The sequence below is a fragment of the Sparus aurata genome, chromosome 11 (assembly GCF_900880675.1).
Source record: "Sparus aurata chromosome 11, fSpaAur1.1, whole genome shotgun sequence".
Taxonomy (NCBI): Eukaryota; Metazoa; Chordata; class Actinopteri; order Spariformes; family Sparidae; genus Sparus; species Sparus aurata.
The window spans coordinates 27,623,187-27,643,599 of record NC_044197.1 but is presented as its reverse complement, the minus strand read 5'-3'; the positions used below and the strand labels follow the sequence as shown (position 1 = coordinate 27,643,599).

At 41.3% G+C, this 20,413-nt stretch overlaps 1 protein-coding gene across 2 annotated transcripts; it reads right to left on the bottom strand.

Moving 5' to 3' along the window:
• Window positions 1–3,123: 3,123 nt before the first annotated feature.
• Window positions 3,124–8,594, bottom strand: LOC115592083 (E3 ubiquitin-protein ligase RNF14-like). 2 transcript variants are annotated; one of them, XM_030434620.1, is made up of 9 exons: window positions 8,421–8,594; window positions 8,216–8,243; window positions 7,717–8,139; window positions 7,207–7,337; window positions 6,316–7,059; window positions 4,621–4,699; window positions 4,153–4,356; window positions 3,600–3,772; window positions 3,124–3,472 (listed from the first exon to the last, which is right to left on the bottom strand). In XM_030434620.1, exons 3-9 carry the CDS (start codon window positions 7,868–7,870, stop codon window positions 3,332–3,334), a joined length of 1,626 nt encoding a protein of 541 aa, XP_030290480.1. In that variant the 5' UTR covers window positions 7,871–8,139; window positions 8,216–8,243; window positions 8,421–8,594; the 3' UTR covers window positions 3,124–3,331. The 2 variants fall into 2 exon arrangements, with proteins under 2 accessions (XP_030290480.1, XP_030290479.1); XM_030434619.1 differs by lacking the exon at window positions 8,421–8,594 and having other exon boundaries at window positions 7,717–8,393.
• Window positions 8,595–20,413: the final 11,819 nt, after the last annotated feature.

Below are 20,413 nucleotides of genomic sequence, written 5' to 3'. Positions count from 1 at the left end.
GATTATTGCATTGAATGTGTGTCTCATGTGTAGTCCTTCACGACTCAGCTCCGCTCCAGGGGAAATAACCGTTCTGTTAGCTGGCGCTGTTATTGGCTCTCAGGGAGAAGACGCCCTACATAACAGAGTTTCCACTGTGCTGATAGCCAGGCTTTACTCGTTGTTCTTGAAATTGCTTCTGCCAAGAAAGCTGTTCTTGTGGTAGTGTGTTTGTATGCCTGTCAGCAGGATATCTCACAACCCTTAAGAACAGATTGCCTGAAATGTGTTGCACTGGCCTCGGGTTTAAGATAGTTTTAGTGAGGATCCACTGACTTGGATTCCTGCCACTGGATGACTCATCTTCATCCGCAACTACGAACGCAGTGCTTGAATTGGGCCAGTTTGGAGTACTGAGTCATTAGATGTCCTTCCAAAGTCCATATTACTCAATACTGCCACTTTTTAATGAATTTATGTGGGCACTAATGGTGTGTTGGGTAAAATAGGCCAGTTTTCCGCTGTTAGAGGAACATGTTCAGTCACAAAGCTGCTGGATAAGAGATTAGATTTCTGCATAAATACCCTGTTATTGGGTACTTTTTTAGAATTATTCATGCAGATTACTAGGAATACTTAATATTACATCAGTTTTCTGCAGCTTAATATTAATAACCTTTCTGCAGAATTTGTCCTCATTACTGCTGCTTTAGAATACAGCATCCGCGTTATCCGTTTTTAAGCAACTGAATGAAACAACAACCGAGTGAACAGACAGAAGGCCCCTGTTTTTTTGAGAAAATGTTCGTACGACCTCTTGGGGTTGTAACACCTCCCTCCTTAGAGATTGAACAATTCTTCACGAGTCACAGTGACACGAAAGGACACCAGCCGTAATAACTGTGTCCCTCTCTGTCCTGCTGAACCACACAATCCACACTTCATCTTCAGAATCGTCATGGAATCTAAACAGGACCTAAATCTGGGTGCCGAAAAGGGTCACAACGACACAGACTTGCTGCCATACACTGGCAGCAGCATGCAAAGACCCAACAAACGTGGACAACATGTAGACAAAACTCAGGTGATAATTCTCTAGGTTCATCAATCAGAGTGACCCCTTTCACCCCGTCATGTTTGTATTTTATATTGTGCCGCCAAAGAGGCTTGACAACCACAAACACACTCACATGACTATTCTCCCAGTTCCTGTCCTCCGGGGCCCTGCGGCAGGACTGTGGGTCAGAAAGGCAAACAGTTGTTTAGACATTTATGAGGAAGTGAAGACCCCTGTGTGGACACTGGATTATTCCTGAAAGAGATGGAGACACGCACACACACACACACACACACACACACACACACACACACACACACACACAGCAGGAGAGAGGGCCAGTATTTTTTGGCTTCTTATAAAAGACAGCTGTAGACTCCCGATCAAGTCTCAGACAGTCTGAGGATATCCAACCCTGGTCTTTGTTCCACTGTTATGACAGAACAGCGAGGAAGGAAGGGGAAGGTTTCCAAAACAGGAAGTCAGTCTGTAGATGCAGAACGCCTGATACCTACCTGCAGGGTGCTCTCTGTAGGGAATCACAATGTTTGTATACTGTGTGTTTCTGAAGAATAGGGGCTGAATATGCTCCTATAATAAGGTTAAGGCTGGAAGATTTCTTTGCAGCTGACTTCTATGAATAATAATAAAGCCTTTTCCTCTGGTCTGACGTTTCCGAGGTGACACAAAGTGGCATTTAATGAAAAAAAAAACAGTCCAATTAAAATAAGTTCAGAAACAGTCTCTCTGGAGTTTATTGATTGAAGTTATATATTTGAAATCTTAGTTATGGACGACCATAACGGTCAGGGTCCGACAAACTATTTCCTTAATTTCCCTGTGATAACAAGTTAAATTGTATTAGTTTTCTTGAGATCAGGATTTATTTATGACATTATCACAGAATAATTATAAGATAACAAAAGATTGTTCCCTCTTATTCCTAAAAGCTTAATTTAGGATGAAATGTTCGGATCAAGTCATTTAAAAAATTCATGTGGTTTGCTGTGAAATTCCCAAAATTCTTCCTCAAGGGCAATGTGCATGTAATGGTCCACTCTTATGAATCACAATATTAATTATCTCATAATCTTGGGAAAACAACCGATGTTTTTTTTTAAAGTGCTGATGACTTAAATAACTTTCTATCTTGAGAAAACAAAACAACTACAACTTGTTATCACAGGGAAATGGAGAAACGGATAACTCATCCTGCTTTGTTGCAGTACAACAATAGTTTATAACCATAACCTCTGGCACAGTGCAGTACATCTCTTTTAAATTATAACTTAAAAAATACACATATTTTACAAGACTAATTGCAACTCGCACACTTTACGTTTTCAGCAGTATTTCATCATTATTCATCAAAGCAACCTGCATGATCTGCACCCCTCCCACTCTCTGCATGCTCATATATAACACTTTAAATAATAAACTTGGCGTACTCTCTTTGCTTTGTAATGCTTCCAAACATTGAAAGTGCCATACATTCAGTTCATTTATGATATTTAAATGTACATATTTGGTTTGCAGCCAAAGGTAGAAAGCTGGAGGTTTAATACAATAGGAAGGAACCCACATCTAGGAATAAACCCACAGTAAACCATATAAATACACAGCAGAACACTGTATGTCTAAAGTATGTTGTTTCTGCCATCTAGTGTTTCATTTGGCCTCTGCACTGAGGGACAAGACTGCAGTCCTTCACTAAGGACTCAGGTTAGGTTTTCAGGTTGGAGTCCACAAAAAAAAAAAAGGTAATTGGTCTGCATTTTTATAGCACTTTTCCAGTCTAACGACAGCTCAAAGCGCTGTTCAATACATTCCACATTCACCCATTCATACACATTCATACGCTGATGACGGAGGCTGCCATGCAAGGCGCCAACTGCTCATCAGGAGCAATTTGGGGTTCAGTATCTTGCTCAAGGACACTTCGACATGCAACTAGGGGGAGCTGGGATTCGAACTTGTGACCTTACGATCACTAGACGACCTGCTCTACCCACTTAAAAAAAGCCAAAGCCCAGCAGCTTTAAAGAACTTAAACAAATCGTCCACAGACAACCGAGAGAGACGGGGGGTTACTGTTATATAGAGCCTCTTCTCTTCTTTACTGATGCTTTTCTTGATGGAACCATATGGGGTTCTCATGTAAAGGTAAGATTCCTGACAGTGAGACAATTTTAGTAAGCATCAGATTCAGACTGTGTTGGGATGATCATCGTTTGAAAAACATGCTTCACATCATCTTTTTACGTGTTTGCATTCATGTGTGTTTTCAAGTGTCTGTTAAAAGTCATATGAGTAGGAATCGCAGCGGCCGTCATCAAAGTGGCCGTCTCCACTATGTGATGACAGTTTGGTGAGGCAGGACCAGCAGAACATCCGCATACACCGAGAGCATGTCATCACGATACATCCTCCGTCCTTCTGCAACGTAAACACGACAACACAGGCTGTGAAGTTGCAAAGACAAGGTGGTCTAAAACAGTAAAGAGACATGCAACAAGCTCATGTGCTAACATGTCTATGCTTGTATAGGTGGATACATAAATACCTGTATTCTGGAGAAGCAGTAGGGACAGTTCTTGCTGTTTATGTCCACCCACTGTTCACTCAGACACTCCCCCACACTGAGCTGCATTGTCTTGCGGCCGTATCTGCTCTCCAGGAGTTGTTTCCTCTGCTTACTGCCACTGGCATAGTCGTCCCACAGAGCCTCCAGCCCCTCTGAGTCACACAAAGCAACACAGAGCACTGCTTCAGACACACATCTGCATCCACAAAAACTAAACATTTGTTGACCAAAGGTTGCTACAATTCGCCCACTATTGATAGTATTATGAAAATATCAACCATGTCATGTCATGTGACCAAGGCAACCTTAAAATGTTTCAATTCCTAGAGGAAATTGAACAAATCAAAGAAATTCAAATATTCTTGATGTGTTATTTCTTAATGTCATAGTTATTCATTTGTGTTCCGTTAATTTTGTGACAACTGAATATTTGTAGGTCGCTCATGCTTGAAAACAGTAGTTACAGCAGCTTTAATCACTTTCTTTCCCCGAAAAAGTAAAAAAAAGTATTCACATGACACTTCCAGTGTACCTTGAGACTGCGGCAGGCCAGCAGAGGTTTGCTGTGCGTCATTTTCTGTCAGGATCTTCTTTCCCTGACAGTCCTCTGTTCCATGGTAGGTCTTTTTGCAGGCGACACAGAAGGCAAAGGAACACACAGTACACATCGCTGCAGTGCCGGACCTGTCCCAGATGACAGGTGAACCACAGGACTGCCGGGGACAGTACACTACATCTGGCAGGAGAAGAGAGAAGAAGAGACATGAGGCGATTCCACAAACTTCTCTTTCTTGACTCTTGTCATTAATAAGAACATTTAAATGCACATTTTAATTCACTCCAGTGCAGTGACCAGTGAAAACAATTCTTCTAAATGATGAGACGTCCCCAGAGAAATCGCTATATTCCTTCTGTTCTCTGGTCAGTCTAATGTATAAATGCTTTGAATCCATCTTCATTTTTTATTAAAAAAATATTATATACTGTCAGGGAAACCCACCTGCCATACAGTCCAGAGTTTTCTGCAGCAGGAGACGATCATAGCGGCTGAACAGTTCCTCTCCTACCAGACTCCTCACCTACACAACAGAGAAAAGAGAACAGCAATGAGGTCAGAAAGAGAAAAGGAGTGTGTTGCGTTTAAGCCAAATTGCAGAAAAAATAGTATGGTACTGGTGTATTGCAGGTCAGAAATACCAAAAATGTGTTTGAAGGAATATATTAAAAAAGTATCGCTGTTACAGAGGTTGTGCACCAGGTGCACTGGCGAAGACTGAGCTCGCTAAGTGCACATCATGGCATACAAAATACCTGCAGTTCTGTCTGAACGTCGTTTATCTTTGGCCTCGCTGCAGCATTTGGCAATGCAAATTCAAATAATAACCTTCATAACACAGCAAAGGCACCAAAACAGAAATAAAAATGTGCCTATATGACCACATCTTCAGTGGTGGAGAGTAACTAGGTACATTTACTACTGGACTTTTGAGATATTTTGTCTACATTTTATTCTACTTATACATTTAATCCATTTCATTTTAGAGTAAAATACCATATATTTATTTTAACCCACTACATATATTTCAATGGCTAAAGCTAAACTTGCGACTCAGCAAATATGAAAATACTTTACTACATTTTTATAACACAACATATAAAGCAGCTACAGTTTGCTTCAGCTCTACCCCCTGCAGCAATAACGGATATTTACACAGCAATACATCAGCAATAATGATCCAATTGCTGTGGGTGGTTGTGGCTCAGGAGTAGAGCCAGCGTCTTGTTATTGGAAGGTCGCTGGTTTGATTAGCCTGGTCTACATGTCCATGTGTGACTGGTTATTATCACCAGGCATGACAAATTTCTGCAGGTGACAATGACATCAAATAACCAATAGGAAAGTAAAGGCAGTGGGTAATGTAAATGCAGATATAAAGGAATCTGCCTTCTTTATTATTATTATTTATTTCTGAATTCCTTATCGTATTTTTAAATGATGTACCTGATGTAGTGTTTTATGTTGTTTTTGTAAATCCCTTTTTAAGTTGAACTACTTATTGATGGATTACTATTTAATTTGTAAATGTTGTTTTTATTGGCCATTAAAATATCAAATAAACAATTACTTTGTATTGTAGTCTATTTAAAATAGATTGATTAATTAATTAATTAATTTGTTGAGAAACGTATTAATGCCTGTTTGTATTGTACAATGAGTTAAATGCTTTATTGCTATTTCTGTGACACTTGTGGTCCTCCATAGTTTGCAGGATGCACAGTGGGGATTAATTGTATGGTGCTATGTAAGATTAATAACGCTAATCGCATCAACTTTGTTTTAGTGCTGTACCATCAGACTACAGAGCAGCTTCTTCCCTCAGCTGTGAGACTCCTCAATTCATCCTCAGCACTCTGCCATGAAATATAGTTTTCATTTCATGACTTCTCCCACCATTTGATAGATGGTCTCATTTGCTTATGTAGGTCATATAGAAGCATCAGTAAGTACCTTGAATTGCATTTAAGTCCATTTGAATGAAGGCATTTTACGTTCTACTGAGTTTAAATTGAAGCTCTACATAGAAACGGATTCAGGCTTCCTTGCTCAGCATCCCAAAGCCTCACAACAAAAGAGAGACATTCCTGAAGAAGCTTTAGTTGGCAGCGAGGGCAGACAGACAGGTCAGGACTGTACCTGTGCAGGTGTAGGAGCGGCCTTACAGTCTGCCTCAGGACAGGTGACACCCTGGACGCTCCCCTCTGTTATCTGGAGCTTACAGAACTGGGAGAGACAGGCCCGGCAGAAGATGTGGCCACACTCAGGCAGCTGCACGCAGTCCAGACCGAGCAGGCCCTGAAAACACACACCACAGTCAAACACGGTGGTGGCAAACTGTTTCTGCTGCTGGGCCGCGTCATAGATCAAGATCTGGGAGAGGAGAGCTTGTGAGGGAGTCAGGGAGAAACCAGAGAGGGTTTGGTCTCCATTTGGAGGGGATTCTCTTGGCAGAGAAGCAGCTCCTTGCTCAGTTTTATCAGGTGGGCCTGAGGAGCTGGAGGTAAGCAACACACTCCCTTCATTTAAGAAATCTTCCTGTTTTATTTGTTTAGACTGATCATCCTGGCAGTCAGCCTTAATCTCCGAGGTTTGGAGGGTCTGTTCAGCTTCCAATGACAATGCAGAGAGGTCCAGACTTTGGGTATCTGTCGGTCCTGTGGCTGGAGTGTGTTTATTATTCTTTGGTTCTGAGAGTGCAACATCTAATGAGTCCTGGCTACAGTTCAATGTGCTGTGTTCACCAGAGGGGAGCTCCAGCAGAGAATCGATGCCCAGGAACCTGAGGGCATCTTCTTTAATAAACTGCACCCAGCTGAAGAGCACCACAGCGCCACCGGTGGCCTGGTAGAGATCGGTGAGCTGAGCACTCAGTGCAGAGAGCTGTAGGAGGAGAGGAGAGGGCAAACAGACTGATGTAATCTTTATTGACCCACTGCAATCTAAAGTAATCTTTCTGGCTCAGTCACCGGCAGGTTGTAAATGCAACCAATAATGTTTGAATCGACCCACATCGCTTCCACTGATTACCTGTGAGTGCGTCAGCCAGCTGCAGGTGAGGGTGAAGGAGGGAGGGGAGGAGGATGGGTAGTCCTCAGGGAGTTCAAAGGTCAGAAGGAGAGGAGGGAGGAATGATATCTCATACTGGCTCAGCGTTTCACCTAAGAGACAAGCGCATAGTTAATAAAAAATAACCGAAGACACATTCCTGTTGTCCACGTTCTTTTTCTGGTGTGGACACATCTACACATCCATACTTATCACTTTGCTTTAGTCTCGACTCTTAGGTTTTTGGTTTTTTTTTACATTCATCATATATTTTCTAAACATGATTTTTAAAATGTTTCAATTAATCAGTGCTGAAATGTAACTACATTTACTTTTTACATTTACTACAATTAGTTTGTTTATAGGAAGGACCTCGCAGTGTGGCACATGTATATTGTGCACAGTAGGAAAACATCATATTATCGACAGTTAAAGCTCCACGCCCTTCTCTTCGTGCCTCCAGCATAATGTTCCCCCACTCGGCCTGTTTACCTTCTTTCAGAGCCACAGTGAAGGCGGCAGGCAGCTCGACACACACTCGGAGGTCTCCGCCAAACTTCGACTCATCCCGAAGAAACTCATCCGAACCGAAGATACTGTGCAGAGCGAGCAGTTCGTCCTCCTGCTCTTGCCTGTCCGCGCTCATTCCTCTCGCTCCCAAACACCGGAAGAGACTTCACTTCCTCCTCGCTCTTGTTGTTAAAGCGTAGTTGAAAATAATATTTAGTTTTCCTGCTGGACGTTAATTTCGTGCTGTTGTTTGGACTTCCCCGTTAAGTCTCGCACCGTTCTGAGTCAGTGGACCGGGTGTGTTCCTGGTCTGTGGTCGGTGCCCGTCCCTCTGTTGACTCAGGTGCCTGACGCAAGGCTCAGCATACAGCGGTAACTACAGTCTACAGTGCTGTGTCGGTGTTGCTGTGATGCAGAACAGGTCAGCGTCAGTCACCGTGAGTCATTTAAGGTCACCTCGTTGAATAACGTACGTATTTACCTTTCACTCGTAGAATCACAACCAACCGCTGTGCATCCGAACAAACACAAAATATCTGTGAGACTTTTGCATTAAGAAATAATCCGGATGTCACAGGCATGTTTTGCCAGTATAAAAAATGGTAAAAGAGGTAAAGAAGAGGTAAACATTAACATGCGGAATAAACAATAGTCGATTTTAACTTAATAATTTATTCATACTGTACTTAAGTATAATTCCCGAGGCCGTCGTCTTGTACCCGAGTATTTCCATTTTGTGCTACTTTATACTTCACTTCATGTCAGAGGCAAATACTGTAGGCTACTGTACTAATTTGCTGCCCGGACATTGAACTGGCCGTCGGACTCCTCGTTGAGTTTTCACATGTTGCTATGGTGACTGTTTACATTCCTCCCTCTGGCAACCCGACGTATGACGTCATCCACTCTGCCATAGACAGGTGTTGTATCGAGCTCTGTTTCCTCGTCGAGGTTTGTTTCCCCTGGTCCCGCCCCCATCCGAAGTGCCCCGAAGGGCGAAGGAAGCGCGCGTTCACAAAAAGCTCGCCCACGAGCTGTTGTGCTCGTACCACAGAGGCACTGTGGAGAGAGCTATGGTTCAAAACGGACTTTTTTAGCGAGTTTTATCTGAGGATGTTGTATTGTAGACGCTAAAATCCAAATTTGATGACAGTCAAGTTATATTTTTAAACTGGGACAACAGCACATGTGTTTATGTTTTTGTGTCTTTATTAACACAACCAACTACTGTTATTTCTATTGATAAAAAATATGATATTTGTAATTATATTTGTATTTGTAATATTATTATGAACTTTTGGAGCAAAATGTGCTCATTCATTTATAAATCGCTGTCAGATACTGTTCCCCCTCTGTTCAGTATGAAAGGAGGCTCACACATCATTCAAATTCATACTCCTGACTTCTTTCCCCACAACAGATAAGTCCTGTGATTTTCAGGCTGATATCATTAAATTTGACCATTTAAACAGGGGGAACACATCCTGACAGCTTGGAATTTTACCGTCAGATACTGTTCCCCCTCTGCTCAGTATGAAAGGAGGATTACACATCCTTCAAATTCATACTCCTGAGTCCTGACTTCTTTCCCAACAACAGATAAGTCCTGTGATCTTCAGGCGGATATCATTAAATTTGACCATTTAAACAGGGGGAACACATCCTGACAGATGGGAATATTACTGTCAGATACTGTTCCCCCTCTGTTCAGTATGAAAGGAGGCTCACACATCCTTCAAATTCATACTCCTGACTTCTTTCCCCACAACAGATAAGTCCTGTGATTTTCAGGCTGATATCATTAAATTTGACCATTTAAACAGGGGGAACACATCCTGACAGCTTGGAATTTTACCGTCAGATACTGTTCCCCCTCTGCTCAGTATGAAAGGAGGATTACACATCCTTCAAATTCATACTCCTGAGTCCTGACTTCTTTCCCAACAACAGATAAGTCCTGTGATCTTCAGGCGGATATCATTAAATTTGACCATTTAAACAGGGGGAACGCATCCTGACAGATGGGAATATTACTGTCAGATACTGTTCCCCCTCTGTTCAGTATGAAAGGAGGCTCAGACAAGCATTAAAGACTTTAATAACATAAAACAAAAAATAAATGGTGTATACTTACTTTTTAGAACATAGAATTATTATTCAAATTCAATAAATATAAAAATTAAATGGGAAAATGTGCAATATTTAACACATCAACAAAAACATTAAAATAATTTAACAAATGAAACATTCAAAATCAAGGAAAAATAAACTGTAAATACAAAATTGCTTTGTGATACATGAACTTCCTTAGAAATAAGTTCCTTTGCCTCAGCATGCTGCACACACAAATTTGTCCTCAATCTTTGGCCTTCCAACACATGCATGGTGGAACCACCTTCCACAGGCATCACAGGATATCTGTATTGCAAAAACATTTTAACACTACATGAAATATTTGAAGAAAACTTGGAAAATAAATACGAACACAGGACCACATTCTATACATAAAATATAATACTCATGTCAGCTCTGCCTCTTCACTGTCATCTGCATTTACCTCCTCACAGTTGAGGCAAAGGTTTGTCAGATCGTCTGTCAGAAAAATAGTCTTTGTAAGAGGGCAACATTTGTGAGGACGAGATGAATTCTTTTGTATTTTTTCTGATTTTCAGAAATAATAACCTGAGTAGTGAAAGATATTTTAATTTGCAACTTCTTGGGTAGGGTTTAATATATAACTTAGGACGGATGTGTTGGGATGTGTTCCCCCTGTTTAAATGGTCAAATTTAATGATATCCGCCTGAAAATCACAGGACTTATCTGTTGTGGGGAAAGAAGTCAGGAGTATGAATTTGAAAGATGTGTGAGCCTCCTTTCATACTGAACAGAGGGGGAACAGTATCGGACAGTGATATTCCAATCTGTCAGTATGCGTTCAAATGGTCAAATTTAATGATATCCGCCTGAAAATCACAGGACTTGCCTGAGGTGGGGAAAGAAATCAGGAGTATGAATTTGAAGGATGTGTGAGCCTCCTTTCATACTGAACAGAGGGGGAACAGTATCGGACAGTAACATTCCCATCTGTCAGGATGCGTTCCCCCTGTTTAAATGGTCAAATTTAATGATATCCGCCTGAAAATCACAGGACTTGTCTGTTGTTGGGAAAGAAGTCAGGAGTATGAATTTGAAGGATGTGTGAGCCTCCTTTCATACTAAACAGAGGGGGAACAGTATCTGACAGTAACATTCCCATCTGTCAGGATGTGTTCCCCCTGTTTAAATGGTCAAATTTAATGATATCAACCTGAAAATCACAGGACTTATCTGTTGTGAGGAAAGAAATCAGGACTATGAATTTGAAGGATGTGTGAGCCTCCTTTCAAACTGAACAAAGGGGGAACAGTATCTGACGGTAACATTCCAAGCTGTCAGGATGTGTTCCCCCTGTTTAAATGGTCAAATTTAATGAAATCCACCTGAAAATCACAGGACTTTTTTGTTGTCAATAAAGAAGTCAGGAGTATGAATTTGAAGGATGTGTGAGCCTCCTTTCATACTGAACAGAGGGGGAACAGTATCTGACAGTGATATTCCAATCTGTCAGGATGTGTTCCCCCTGTTTAAATGGTCAAATTTAATGATATCCGCCTGAAAATCACAGGACTTGTCTGTTGTGGGGAAAGAAGTCAGGAGTATGAATTTGGAGGATGTGTGAGCCTCCTTTCATGCTGAGCAGAGGGGGAACAGTATCTGACTGTAACATTCCAATCTGTCAGGATGTGTTCCCCCTGTTTAAATGGTCAAATTTAATGATATCCGCCTGAAAATCACAGGACTTATCTGTTGTCAATAAAGAAGTCAGGAGTATGAATTTGAAGGATGTGTGAGCCTCCTTTCATACTGAACAGAGGGGGAACAGTATCTGACAGTGATATTACAAGCTGTCAGGATGTGTTCCCCCTGTTTCAATGGTCAAATTTAATGATATCCGCCTGAAAATCACAGGACTTGTCTGTTGTGGGGAAAGAAGTCAGGAGTATGAATTTGGAGGATGTGTGAGCCTCCTTTCATACTGAAGAGAGGGGGAACAGTATCTGACTGTAACATTCCAAGCTGTCAGGATGTGTTCCCCCTGTTTAAATGGTCAAATTTAATGATATCCGCCTGAAAATCATAGGACTTATCTGTTGAGGGGAAAGAAGTCCGGACTCAGGAGTATGAATTTGAAGGATGTGTGAGCCTCCTTTCATACTGAACAGAGGGGGAACAGTATCTGACAGTGATATTCCAATCTGTCAGGATGTGTTCCCCCTGTTTAAATGGTCAAACTTAATGATATCCGCCTGAAAATCACAGGACTTGTCTGTTGTGGGGAAAGAAGTCAGGAGTATGAATTTGGAGGATGTGTGAGCCTCCTTTCATACTGAACAGAGGGGGAACAGTATCTGACAGTAATATTCCAAGCTGTCAGGATGCGTTCCCCCTGTTTAAATTGTCAAATTTAATGATATCCGCCTGAAAATCACAGGACTTTTCTGCTGTTGGGAAAGAAGTCAGGACTCAGGAGTATGAATTTGAAGGATGTGTGAGCCTCCTTTCATACTGAACAGAGGGGGAACAGTCTCTGACAGTGATATTCCAATCTGTCAGGATGCGTTCCCCCTGTTTAAATGGTCAAATTTTATGATATCCGCCTGAAAATCACAGGACTTGTCTGTTCTTGGGAAAGAAGTCCGGACTCAGGAGTATGAATTTGAAGGATGTGTGAGCCTCCTTTCATACTGAACAGAGGGGGAACAGTATCTGACAGTGATATTACAATCTGTCAGGATGTGTTCCCCCTGTTTAAATGGTCAAATTTAATGATATCCGCCTGAAAATCACAGGACTTGTCTGTTGTGGGGAAAGAAGTCAGGAGTATGAATTTGGAGGATGTGTGAGCCTCCTTTCATACTGAACAGAGGGGGAACAGTATCTGACTGTAACATTCCAAGCTGTCAGGATGTGTTCCCCCTGTTTAAATGGTCAAATTTAATGATATCCGCCTGAAAATCATAGGACTTATCTGTTGTCAATAAAGAAGTCAAGAGTATGAATTTGAAGGATGTGTGAGCCTCCTTTCATACTGAACAGAGGGAGAACAGTCTCTGACAGTAACATTCCAAGCTGTCAGGATGCGTTCCCCCTGTTTAAATGGTCAAATTCAATGATATCCGCCTGAAAATCACAGGACTTGTCTGTTGTTGGGAAAGAAGTCCGGACTCAGGAGTATGAATTTGAAGGATGTGTGAGCCTCCTTTCATACTGAACAGAGGAGGAACAGTATCTGACAGTGATATTCCAATCTGTCAGGATGCGTACCCCCTGTTTAAATGGTCAAATTTAATGATATCCGCCTGAAAATCACAGGACTTATCTGTTGTGGGGAAAGAAGTCAGGAGTTTGAATTTGAAGGCTGTGTGAGCCTCCTTTTATGCTGAACAGAGGGGGAACAGTATCTGACAGTAATATTCCAAGCTGTCAGGATGTGTTCCCCCTGTTTAAATTGTCAAACTTAATGATATCCGCCTGAAAATCACAGGACTTATCTGTTGTGGGGAAAGAAGTCAGGAGTATGAATTTGAAGGATGTGTGAGCCTCCTTTTATGCTGAACAGAGGGGGAACAGTATCTGACAGTAATATTCCAATCTGTCAGGATGTGTTCCCCCTGTTTAAATGGTCAAAATTTAATGATATCCGCCTAAAAATCACAGGACTTTTCAGTTGTCAATAAAGAAGTCAGGAGTATGAATTTGAAGGATGTGTGAGCCTCCTTTTATGCTGAACAGAGGGGGAACAGTATCTGACAGTAATATTCCAAGCTGTCAGGATGCGTTCCCCCTGTTTAAATGGTCAAAATTTAATGATATCCGCCTAAAAATCACAGGACTTTTCAGTTGTCAATAAAGAAGTCAGGAGTATGAATTTGAAGGATGTGTGAGCCTCCTTTCATGCTGAACAGAGTGGGAACAGTATCGGACAGTAACATTCCAAGCTGTCAGGATGCGTTCCCCCTGTTTAAATGGTCAAATTTAATGATATCCGCCTGAAAATCACAGGACTTGTCTGTTGTTCGGAAAGAAGGCAGGACTCAGGAGTATGAATTTGAAGGATGTGTGAGCCTCCTTTCATACTGAACAGAGGGGGAACAGTATCTGACAGTAATATTCCAATCTGTCAGGATGTGTTCCCCCTGTTTAAATGGTCAAATTTAATGATATCCGCCTGAAAATCACAAGACTTATCTGTTGTCAATAAAGAAGTCAGGAGTATGAATTTGAAGGATGTGTGAGCCTCCTTTCATACTGAACAGAGGGGGAACAGTATCTGACGGTAACATTCCAAGCTGTCAGGATGTGTTTAAATGGTCAAATTTAATGATATCCGCCTGAAAATCACAGGACTTATCTGTTGTCAATAAAGAAGTCAGGAGTATGAATTTGAAGGATGTGTGAGCCTCCTTTCATACTGAACAGAGGGGGAACAGTATCTGACAGTAATATTCCAAGCTGTCAGGATGCGTTCCCCCTGTTTAAATGGTCAAATTTAATGATATCCGCCTGAAAATCACAGGACTTGTCTGTTGTGGGGAAAGAAGTCAGGACTCAGGAGTATGAATTTGAAGGATGTGTCAGCCTCCTTTCATACTGAACAGAGGGGGAACAGTACCTGACGGTAACATTCCAAGCTGTCAGGATGTGTTCCCCTTGCTTAGATGGTCAAATTTGATGATATCCACCTGAAAATCACAGGACTTATCTGTTGTGGGGAAAGAAGTCAGGAGTATGAATTTGAAGGATGTGTGAGCCTCCTTTCATACTGAACAGAGGGGGAACAGTATCTGACAGTAATATTCCAATCTGTCAGGATGTGTTCCCCCTGTTTAAATTGTCAAATTTAATGATATCCGCCTGAAAATCACAGGACTTATCTGTTGTGGGGAAAGAAGTCAGGAGTATGAATTTGAAGGATGTGTGAGCCTCCTTTCATACTGAACAGAGGGGGAACAGTATCTGACAGTAATATTCCAAGCTGTCAGGATGTGTTCCCCCTGTTTAAATGGTCAAATTTAATGATATCAGCCTGAAAATCACAGGACTTGTCTGTTGTTGGGAAAGAAGTCAGGAGTATGAATTTGAAGGATGTGTGAGCCTCCTTTCATACTGAACAGAGGGGGAACAGTATCTGACAGTAATATTCCAAGCTGCCAGGATGCGTTCCCCCTGTTTAAATGGTCAAATTTAATGATATCCGCCTGAAAATCACAGGACTTATCTGTTGTGGGGAAAGAATTCAGGAGTATGAATTTGAAGGCTGTGTGAGCCTCCTTTCATGCTCAACAGAGGGGGAACAGTATCTGACAGTAATATTCCAATCTGTCAGGATGCGTTCCCCCTGTTTAAATGGTCAAATTTAATGATATCCGCCTTAAAATCACAGGACTTATCTGTTGTTGGGAAAGAAGTCAGGACTCAGGAGTATGAATTTGAAGGTTGTGTAAGCCTCCTTTCATACTGAACAGAGGGGGAACAGTATCTGACAGTAATATTCCAAGCTGTCAGGATGCGTTCCCCCTGTTTAAATGGTCAAATTTAATGATATCCACCTGAAAATCACAGGACTTTTCTGTTGTCAATAAAGAAGTCAGGAGTATGAATTTGAAGGTTGTGTGAGCCTCCTTTCATACTGAACAGAGGGGGAACAGTATCTGACAGTAATATTCCAAGCTGTCAGGATGCGTTCCCCCTGTTTAAATGGTCAAATTTGATGATATCCACCTGAAAATCACAGGACTTTTCTGTTGTCAATAAAGAAGTCAGGAGTATGAATTTGAATGATGTGTGAGCCTCCTTTCATACTGAACAGAGGGGGAACAGTATCTGACAGTGATATTCCAAGCTGTCAGGATGCGTTCCCCCTGTTTAAATTGTCAAATTTACTGATATCCGCCTGAAAATCACAGGACTTATCTGTTGTGGGGAAAGAAGTCAGGAGTATGAATTTGAAGGATGTGTGAGCCTCCTTTCATACTGAACAGAGGGGGAACAGTATCTGACAGTAATATTCCAAGCTGTCAGGATGCGTTCCCCCTGTTTAAATGGTCAAATTTAATGATATCCGCCTGAAAATCACAGGACTTGTCTGTTGTGGGGAAAGAAGTCAGGACTCAGGAGTATGAATTTGAAGGATGTGTCAGCCTCCTTTCATACTGAACAGAGGGGGAACAGTACCTGACGGTAACATTCCAAGCTGTCAGGATGTGTTCCCCTTGCTTAGATGGTCAAATTTGATGATATCCACCTGAAAATCACAGGACTTATCTGTTGTGGGGAAAGAAGTCAGGAGTATGAATTTGAAGGATGTGTGAGCCTCCTTTCATACTGAACAGAGGGGGAACAGTATCTGACAGTAATATTCCAATCTGTCAGGATGTGTTCCCCCTGTTTAAATTGTCAAATTTAATGATATCCGCCTGAAAATCACAGGACTTATCTGTTGTGGGGAAAGAAGTCAGGAGTATGAATTTGAAGGATGTGTGAGCCTCCTTTCATACTGAACAGAGGGGGAACAGTATCTGACAGTAATATTCCAAGCTGTCAGGATGTGTTCCCCCTGTTTAAATGGTCAAATTTAATGATATCAGCCTGAAAATCACAGGACTTGTCTGTTGTTGGGAAAGAAGTCAGGAGTATGAATTTGAAGGATGTGTGAGCCTCCTTTCATACTGAACAGAGGGGGAACAGTATCTGACAGTAATATTCCAAGCTGCCAGGATGCGTTCCCCCTGTTTAAATGGTCAAATTTAATGATATCCGCCTGAAAATCACAGGACTTATCTGTTGTGGGGAAAGAATTCAGGAGTATGAATTTGAAGGCTGTGTGAGCCTCCTTTCATGCTCAACAGAGGGGGAACAGTATCTGACAGTAATATTCCAATCTGTCAGGATGCGTTCCCCCTGTTTAAATGGTCAAATTTAATGATATCCGCCTTAAAATCACAGGACTTATCTGTTGTTGGGAAAGAAGTCAGGAGTATGAATTTGAAGGATGTTTGAGCCTCCTTTCATACTGAACAGAGGGGGAACAGTATCTGACAGTAATATTCCAAGCTGTCAGGATGCGTTCCCCCTGTTTAAATGGTCAAATTTGATGATATCCACCTGAAAATCACAGGACTTTTCTGTTGTCAATAAAGAAGTCAGGAGTATGAATTTGAATGATGTGTGAGCCTCCTTTCATACTGAACAGAGGGGGAACAGTATCTGACAGTGATATTCCAAGCTGTCAGGATGCGTTCCCCCTGTTTAAATTGTCAAATTTACTGATATCCGCCTGAAAATCACAGGACTTATCTGTTGTGGGGAAAGAAGTCAGGAGTATGAATTTGAAGGATGTGTGAGCCTCCTTTCATACTGAACAGAGGGGGAACAGTATCTGACAGTAATATTCCAAGCTGTCAGGATGCGTTCCCCCTGTTTAAATGGTCAAATTTAATGATATCCGCCTGAAAATCACAGGACTTGTCTGTTGTTGGGAAAGAAGTCAGGACTCAGGAGTATGAATTTGAAGGATGTGTGAGCCTCCTTTCATACTGAACAGAGGGGGAACAGTACCTGACGGTAACATTCCAAGCTGTCAGGATGTGTTCCCCCTGTTTAAATGGTCAAATTTGATGATATCCGCCTGAAAATCAAAGGACTTATCTGTTGTGGGGAAAGAAGTCAGGAGTATGAATTTGAAGGATGTGTCAGCCTCCTTTCATACTGAACAGAGGGGGAACAGTATCTGACAGTGATATTCCAATCTGTCAGTATGCGTTCAAATGGTCAAATTTAATGATATCAGCCTGAAAATCACAGGACTTTTCTGCTGTTGGGAAAGAAGTCAGGACTCAGGAGTATGAATTTGAAGGATGTGTGAGCCTCCTTTCATACTGAACAGAGGGGGAACAGTACCTGACGGTAACATTCCAAGCTGTCAGGATGTGTTCCCCCTGTTTAAATGGTCAAATTTGATGATATCCGCCTGAAAATCAAAGGACTTATCTGTTGTGGGGAAAGAAGTCAGGAGTATGAATTTGAAGGATGTGTGAGCCTCCTTTCATACTGAACAGCGTCGGAACAGTATCTGACGGTAACATTCCAATCTGTCAGGATGTGTTCCCCCTGTTTAAATGGTAAAATTTAATGATATCCGCCTGAAAATCACAGGACTTTTCTGTTGTCAATAAAGAAGTCAGGAGTATGAATTTGAAGGATGTGTGAGCCTCCTTTCATACTGAACAGAGGGGGAACAGTATCTGACAGTAACATTCCCATCTGTCAGGATGTGTTCCCCCTGTTTAAATGGTCAAATTTAATGATATCCACCTGAAAATCACAGGACTTTTCTGTTGTCAATAAAGAAGTCAGGAGTATGAATTTGAAGGATGTGTAAGCCTCCTTTCATACTGAACAGAGGGGGAACAGTATCTGACAGTAATATTCCAAGCTGTCAGGATGCGTTCCCCCTGTTTAAATTGTCAAATTTAATGATATCCGCCTGAAAATCCCAGGACTTGTCTGTTGTGGGTGTCAGGATGTTCTTTATCTGCTATAATGGAACTGGATTTAAGACAAATATGATAAAATAGCGATTTATATTTGCCTATAAATGAATGAGCACATTTTGTTCCAAAAGTTCATAATATTCTTAATGAAAAGTCTCACAAATATAATATTTCTTATTAATAGAAATAACAGTAGTTGGTTGTGTTAATAAAGACATAAAAACACGAACATATGTGCTGTTGTCCCAGTTTAAAAAAATAACCTGACAGTCGATGAGGAAACAGAGCTCGATACAACACCTGTCACAGACTCAATACTCAGGTATACGTTCATCTCTATCTCGGGTGAATTCGATTACGTCAACGTGGATACAGCTTCATACGGCTTGCTGTGTGCTAACGTGAAGGATGCTGAGGTATCTGGAGGGCAACAGATTCTGATCTACTTAGGTTAGATTTAATCATGACTGATCTACTTAGTTTGGATTCAATCATGACTAATTGATTTTCATTGTGTGAGTGAAGGTCCAGGGGTTGGCTTCCAACTGTGAGGGGTCCAAGGTTAACAGACGATAAAGTTCTTAGCTAAGTAAGACCTGCATGCTAATTGGTGGGAGATGCCTAACACAAGTCAAACTCCTCTTTTAGTCTATTGGATAATTTGGCAAGGGGACCAATCAGAAGAAGTGGATGTACTTGGGACTCTAAAAAGACCCTCACAGGTAGAACGAGGGGATGACACTTGGTAGATCTCCTAAGATTGAAGGCTGATAGGAGTTCTGATAGGTCAGAGGGCGAAGCATTTTGTTTAGTTTATATTATTATCATGATTATTATTATTGTTGTTCTTATTATTATTATTATGTATGTATACAATGGTCGACTCATTATCGACCCTGCCAATAATTGCGTGTAAAAGCTTTTTTGTGCTTTCGTATAAAAGCTTAATTACGAGGAAAGGGGTACTTTTACTCTCCTGTCTGTTAGGTTGCACTCGGGGATCGACACTTTTTGTCTGTTATGACGGCGGCGCGGTGGAGATGCTACTGCTAATGCAAGTTGTCCAAAAACCTACTTTTTAGTAAACTCTGTGTACACAAACAATGTTCTCAATGCTGTTCATGTTGTGTCGAGCCTTCTTAGTGTTTTAAAAATAGCAATTTTGATGCTAGCATACCAGTGACCCTGCACTCCATTGAAAATTAGCTTGCCTGAAAACGAAACTACGGCAAATGTTAAAAGTGCCTCTTTCACTGTAATTATGCATTTACACAAAGGTTTGAATCATATTCAATCACAAATAATGCTTCTGTTGCTTTTGGCGAGAGTTTCACTTTAAGTACAGTACTTGTATGTAGTTCTATTTCACCACTGGTACTAAGCTACTTTTCTGATTATGATGTAAGATAAAAAAAGCACAATGCACTGTCAAAGATTAAACACCTTACGCCTGTTATTCATTCCCCTCTTAACTTCTCAGGTTTCATTTAAAGGTTTCAGTCAAATTAAAGTGTTTTTATTGTCAAGTATTCACACAAATGCAAACTGTTTCTTACTCTCCTCTTAAAACCTCCTCTTCCCCACTGATAATCTCATGACCCTCAGAATCTTCTTAGGGTTGAATCTTCCCATCACAATTTCTAGAAGATGTAGCGACTACAACTTGAAGAAATTGTGACGGGAAGATTCAACCCTACACAACATACAGACATTGTTTTCTCTTGGAACCTTTCTGTGATGCAAGTATTTGTTTGTGTGTGTGTACAACTACTCGACCTGCCTTTTATTGCCCCCCGGGAACAAATAAAGTTATTTGAATTGAATTGAAGTATAATGTTTGTCCTGATGGTGGCGCCACAGGAAAAGCCACTTCAGTTCAGTCGATACAGCTGACCCTGTGACGAGGTGAAGGAAAGCCCACAGAGTGACAAAGCGAGATATGATTCATTGTGCTAGAATGTGCTGAGTACTTAGGATTTTGATATTCCCCATCAGGTCAAGTTGTCCTAAGGACAACTTGACCTGATGGTGTTGGTGTTAGAAAAACATGCACAGGGTCATGTAAGGCACCACTAGTTAATCTTGT

Coding starts and splice junctions, on each gene's coding strand:
- LOC115592083 (XM_030434620.1), bottom strand. CDS start 7,870: ATGAGCGCGGACAGGCAAGAGCAGGAGGACGAACTGCTCGCTCTGCAC. Junction 4,700..6,315: donor CCGCTCCTACACCTGCACAG/GTACAGTCCTGA, acceptor TCTGTTGTGTAG/GTGAGGAGTCTGGTAGGAGA. Junction 4,357..4,620: donor AACTCTGGACTGTATGGCAG/GTGGGTTTCCCT, acceptor TTCTCCTGCCAG/ATGTAGTGTACTGTCCCCGG.